The sequence below is a fragment of the Caretta caretta genome, chromosome 11, assembly GCF_965140235.1.
Source record: "Caretta caretta isolate rCarCar2 chromosome 11, rCarCar1.hap1, whole genome shotgun sequence".
Classification (NCBI taxonomy): domain Eukaryota; kingdom Metazoa; phylum Chordata; order Testudines; family Cheloniidae; genus Caretta; species Caretta caretta.
The window spans coordinates 42145736-42152500 of NC_134216.1; the positions used below are offsets into that span (position 1 = coordinate 42145736).

At 34.1% G+C, this 6765-nt stretch overlaps 1 protein-coding gene across 3 annotated transcripts in view; it reads right to left on the reverse strand.

Annotated features, from left to right (window-relative positions):
* Nucleotides 1–267: 267 nt before the first annotated feature.
* Nucleotides 268–6765, reverse strand: part of OLA1 (Obg like ATPase 1) — a 209147-nt gene continuing 202649 nt past the window's right edge. For all 3 annotated transcript variants that reach the window (XM_048870420.2, XM_048870419.1, XM_048870418.2), the window contains exons 10-11: nucleotides 5049–5171; nucleotides 268–793 (exon numbers count right to left, since the gene is read on the reverse strand). In XM_048870420.2, the coding sequence (XP_048726377.1) occupies nucleotides 692–793; nucleotides 5049–5171 (225 nt within the window). In that variant the 3' untranslated portion in view covers nucleotides 268–691. The remainder of the gene's footprint in view (nucleotides 794–5048; nucleotides 5172–6765) is intronic.

Sequence of the window (6765 nt, forward strand, 5' to 3'; positions counted from 1 at the left end):
TTATGCTATATCCTTTTTATTATCCTTACTATCATCTTTCAATGAATGTCCATCTACAAATTCATTAACTTTGAGACAAATCATTGGCATCCTAATCTTCTGAGTCCCATGAAAGACTCACTTTTAAGATACAATTGCAGCTGCCCCACGCTGCCGGTTACTGTATCATACACGTCTTTAAATTCTGTAATCAGCATCCACCAGGTGCCATATCGCATTCAGCACACCACAGTCAGTCAATACAGACATCCCCAAACACACCAAGGCTGGTTTTGTCAAATGTTTTATTGAGTGTAGACATCTGGAGTACTGTAAAACATGCATTATCTGTAGATTCAAAAAGGAGCAAGCCACATTGTCCTCACTGTCAAACGTGTCAGGCTTGGCATACATGATGGAGATTAATGAAGTATCATGAGAGTAATATGGTTCCTGAAAAGCTTCTACAATTTGGAGTAGGGTCTTAATCATTTGAAATGCAAAGCTGTTCACATTTAGTGAACTTGTGTGTTCACTGGTGGTGCCATATTTTAATTAAGAGCAAACGAGTAATTTCATGGGGCGGGGGAAAGGATTTTCCCCCTAGGTATACACTGTATGCTTTCTGGTTTTAGATATTCTGTCTAAATAAAAATTCATATGCTTTTTGAAGTAGCACAGTTTATTGTGAACAATGAGCAACATCTAATATTCATTTCTTCTTGGATTGCTGAGGTGTATTAAATTTAAAGAAGATAATATCTCCATCCTCAACTATGTAATTTCTGCCTTGTCGTCTATATTTCCCAGCACTCTGTAAATGGAAAAGACAGGAGAAAAACAGGTTATTACTTTAAAATTAAGTTTTATAAAAAAAACCCAGATTTAAAAATATTATATATTTTGTTTAAAATAAAACAATACCATTATCTCAAATTCAGAGTTTGATTCTTGTAATGACTTCTTGATTTGGGCAGAACTGGATTTTACATACATAGATAACCATAATTTCCTCTTCACTAAACTATGGTACATAAATATGATTAGAACAGTATAATGAAGCTTTATTACATGATGTTAATGGTACATTTCTGATGTGTCTGTAAACATCAGCAACTCATGAGAACAAAACGGATAAAACACCATTTTCTTTTAGTTCTTAGGCTTTTTATTCCCACCTCCAAAATGTCCTCAAGTGTAAATAGTAATGATAGCAATCTAAGATTTTACTGCTAGAAAGACAATAAAAATGGTTTGTATCCTAACTACACGGCTCTCATACTAGTCTGTTGACCACTTCTAGGTGGTCTACTGAGCTGCTGCTATCAATGAAGAAGCATGCATGGTCAAAACAAAGATCATCACACCAGAAAGTTAAAATTGGGCATGCAGTACTCTTCAAGCAGAGCTTCCTTCTATGCTTCTGCACAGGACGGGAAGGGCTGAGAAACACAAAATAAAGTCTCAGTCTTTTTGCTACGTATTTGTTTGGAGTAAATTTAACTAATCAAATTTACTGGTGCCACAGAAGTTAGAAGGACAGCAAGCCCACAAAAGGACAGAAGTGACCTTCAAGGTGGGCTGCTGAGTTTTGTACAGGGCTGAAAGAGCAGGCTGGAGGCAATGACAGGATATTTGGAACTCAAATGTAAAATCCTACACTTTGGGAGAAAAAACAGAGCAGATACAAAATAGGTGTTGATGCTACTACACGTTGGTACCTCACTGCACTGAAGCGTGTGATAATTTTCTTCTCTCTTCAATGTTGTCCTAGGTTGGTTGGTTTTTATTAAGACAAGTATTATAAGGGCTACAAGGAAGGTGTGGGATCAACACTGTGAGGCAGGGCGTAAAGGAGGTCTACATGAACATTTACTTTTAAGATGTGATCTATAACATGGAAAAGATGAGACCCACTCCTGTAGCTCAATACTCTGTGTTTTGAAGAGTTCTCCTGCAAGGGAAACTGCTTCCATGCAAGATTTTGCTGTGCCAATATTCTCAATGACCTACCACAGTGGTGGCATGCTAAGATACCACTGTAAAAAAGCTGTTAACTAATTACCTTAGTTACAACAGAACAGGTCAGATTAATGGTATATAATTACGTTAGGTACTTTTCTGCCACAAAACCCTCCTTTGCAAAACACCACATTTCCCATGTTGGTGTGTAGGAATCTAGAAGCTCAATGATCTTGTAGCTGTCATTCCCAATTTAAATGGGAGGACCAGTGACTTTACTCTTCAGTAAATCTCTCAGATGCAAGAGCCTATACAACAAACACTTAATGCTATAGTAATTGACCCTATCCCATACGACATGTCTATTACTACCGAAATAAGAGCTTAAAAACATTGACTTCTTTTTCTGGACATTTACTTAGAATATACAAGATTCGCTCTCAAGTAATATTAGTAGATCTTCCCTTTGAAGATACTAATAATGCTCTAAGTCAAGAGTAATTAGACTAATTGGCAGCATAAACACTAATAAAACAGTCTGCTGCAAAAAATTATCAGCAAGCATAATCTGCATGCACAGGTATGTAGACTTTTTACAGATAAATACATACACTTTTCCACTGGAGAAAGGAGAGATTCATTAGTCACAAATATTTACAGAATAACCTAGTTTACAAAAAGCAGCACCAGTTCAGGGTTTCTAGGACACCACTATATTCTGTCATAAAGTGGTATAGTCTTCTTTCATTAAATTCATTTTGACATACTAATATACATTTATGTATTTCTGTTGCTAGTTTACAATTAACAGTGACAGTGTTCCTTTAAATTCTCTAGAGACCATTTAATCCATTTCCATTGCTACCAGAAACACTGGTTGAAAAAATCAATACCCATTTGTGAATCTTGAGTATGTATTAAACAAGACACGTCTAACCAGTTCATTTGCACTTGAAAGCAGCCATCTGTAGAAGCCAGCTTTGCCTAAGCAGATATGATTGCTAATAATGTGATATCCCTGTAGACTACAAAGCCCACACAGAGCTATTCAGTATATAGTTCACAGCACTGGCATTAAATTAGTTATGCTGTACTGGTGTTACACACACACAAAATCAAACTTAAAAATCGATCAACTTGATAACATACAAAGCAAGCAACTCCAAATACCACTGTTATTTTAACTGAATCCAAAAGCTCCCAAGTTTAATTTTGAAATCTAACAGCACTATAAGTTAATTAATATGGTCTATAGCCTGAGACAGCATTTTTCAAATTATATTTTAAAAGCCTATGTAATATCATACATTTTTCTAAAAGCAAGGATTTCCTTTTACTTGGCTTTTAAAAAGTTTGCATAAGCAAATGTAATTATCTGTGCTCTACAGACATCTTCAAATTTGTTCATAACAAAATATATTTAATTACGATTTTCAGTTGGAGCACAGAAAAAGTCCTAATTTCTAGATTCATACATTGGAAGAAAACATCTAAATCAAAAAACTTACCAGAAAAATACTTACTGAAGATCACAATATCTACTAAGGTGACATAGCTCTTATGCAGGATACTCATATTTGTATTTCAGCAACTACTGTTGGTATAATTTGAGTCCCAGCTACATAAACAAGTTTTCTGACTAAGGAATATTTGATTTATTTATACTGTGGTTTAGCTGTACTTCCCTTTTCACAAGATAGCTCACATGCTGCAATGAACCAATTATACTGGGATTTCCCCCTCGCTCCCCCACTTCCTGGGGTTCAAACAGACCTATAAAAGCCTTGCTGCTCACTATCATCTTCCTTAGTGATACTACTGAGAATAAGAGGAATCTGAAACCAATTTTGCATAGTTTTCAAACTATCAAATAGCAAAAATGAGGCAGAGCCTTTTAAATTCTTTAACTCATTATAGTAGGAGCCTTCAAATACTGTGGTGGGTTAAATCTAACTAACCTTTTTAAAATCTCAATGTTATAAAATACACATCTTCAATTTAGAAATGCAACACTCACCAAGTCTATGCGAAATAAAGGGAAATTCTACTTCCTTATAATAAAAACAAAAACTGCAAAGACTGAAACAGCATTACAAAGATATACAGCTCTTCTTATTGCATTTATTTGCCATGTATAATTTTACTCTGTGTTTAATAACTGCAAATCAGATTTAATTTATCAGAAGTAATAAGGGCCCAACTATGGGCACCCAATCAGTCTCTGCCCTCTAGTGTTGAGAATGCAGATAAAATGCCTCATTCTTTATGAATGTGTACAGAAAAATAATTACGAAGTGTCACTGCAAGAAAAAAGTTTTTCATTTATTAGCTTATAACCTATTCCGTAAATAATAGCCAGGAAACTATCTATTGTACAGTATAGGCTACATACAATTACTCGGGGCACTATAAAATCTTGATGTCTACTGCATCACAGCATTGACTTTATGCATGACATCTGCAGTTCGTCCTATACTTAAGATGAGGAAGCCTGCACATTTTTTCATAAAATTAACTGCTGAACATGGCAAACGTTAACATTTTAATCGTGCCTACTATGATAGGGTACTACTAACAAAACCATTATTATATTTCAGTCATAAAATATTTCCTTAAATGTTTGCATTAGAAACTTGACACACAGTTGTAATGTAATGCCTTCACTGCTGACTTCAAAACAAACTTACTTCTTATTAATAGAAATAGAGTGTGTGTGTGTAGGGGGGTGGGGGAGGAATAGTCAATTTTCTAAAGAGTCAAAATATTTTTAAATGTTACCAAAATATCATCACGGTCTAAAATATTAAGATTAGATGGTTAATATTATAAAACTGTGTGAAACTTTATCAGAACTCTTGCTCGTAATGTTGACATTTGGTCTGTTAGCCGTCATATTTCAGTTACTAAAATTGTCACATCTCTGTTAGTTAAACTACTGTATTTTAATTCTTTTCCAAGTATAAAATGACAGTTCATCTGTGGTCTATTCTTAGAGTTAACTGTCAGATTCACTTACCACCAGAGATTTCTTCCCAATGAAAGAAAAGTCTTGAAATGGGAAAATGGTGTGTATGGGGGAGGGGCACAGGAAAAGATGGGGAGCTCACCTTGACAGCTGTTTCCGAACCTTCTTCTTTAAAGTCTTCATATTTCATTACTTCAGCCATAATGAATCCCTTTTCAAAATCTGTGTGAATCTTTCCTGCTGCCTGAGGAGCCTTCGTCCCTTTCTGTCAAAGAAAAGACCAGAAGAAAATTAATTGCATTTAAGAAGACTGATTGCAGGAGAGAGGTTTCTCCTTTCTCATATGCTTTCAGGCTCTACTGAAACTTTGTGTCATATCAGTTAAAACGTTAGGCATACAACTTGCGAATTCTCAATATTAGGACATATAGATAGATGCCCTTAGCACAGATAAACCAACTGATATTAAAGAAGGGCAGCTTTGTTTTTTCCTAATGGGTATCAACAGCAGTATTGATTTTATAAGCTGTGGTTGTGTTCTGTTGTGAGATTCACTTTGATCTCCAGTTCTTTCCAGAGAAAGTGAGGAAACTGAAGATTTTAAAGTAACTTCTAAAGCTGAATTATCAAAGACTTCAGTTGAGTCCAAATAAATGTTCACCGTCTTTCAATTAGACTACTTCATCTACTCTAAAAGTATATTAGGAACCATGAATACATTTTTAAAAATCTCAAACCTGAATAATATATTACATCTTATTCCACAATTTTAATAAGTGTAAATACGGAACAAATATTTTTTTAAAAATTGCCATCCAATGACATTCTAATCATAAATACATAATGAAAATATAAAACTACATATATTCATGCAACCTTCATAAAAGAGTATTTAAATTTATGTAGAACAATGCATGCTGCCAGTCTTGAATTACAAGGGCATACATTCTGTGCACACACAACCATGGAAAGAAATTTGAGAAATAATGGTGACCTAAAGGCTGCTTAATAAACCATGTTAAAGTGCTAAGGAGTCTGACACTGTAAAGCACAGTTTTTACAATAAAAGATGTATTGGGTTAATATGGCTACTCACTGATGCTTACCTGACTAAATATCTTAGCACATTAAATCAAGGATACTTACAATCAGTCTTAAGATAAACCAGCTTTCAAATTTTCTAGGAAAGGGCAAACATCTTTCCTACTGGAAATGCTGGAGTTTTGGAAGGTTGTTTTTCAAACAATGGCAAATAATGCAGAGTAGCAATACATTCATGATTTAATGTTATTTTGTGAACCTATATAACGGACCTTGGCTAGGAGTCATCACTTCAAGGGGGATGGAGTGGAGAAAACTTAAAATTAAATTCCCATGAAAAACATATTTAACATCGAAGTTGAAATGCCTAAACATCTTTAGTAATATTAAATCAAAATAAAAATTTAATGGAATAAATTACAGTGGTTATTGAAAACAGAAATTATTTTCTTTGAAATGAAATCAAAGCAGCACTGAAATTCATTACATAGCCCTAAAATAAATGGAAGCAGCAGATTAAAACTCAATGACACATTCACTACCTCCGAAAGTTGATATTTTTATAATCTGTAAAATGAAATTTGTAAGTATATGCACTTCAAAATATTTTTTAGTACTAATCTCTATATTATAATGTATTTACATTCAAAAGCAAACCATTACAGCTCAGCTCTTATTGTCCTCAGGGAATAAATTAGTCTATCTCTATGGCTGTAATCAGTCTACATGGATATTTAAACACATATAATATAATTTTTAGACATATGTAACCGGACAGAACATATTAAACTATCAAAATAAACTACTTCTAAATATTC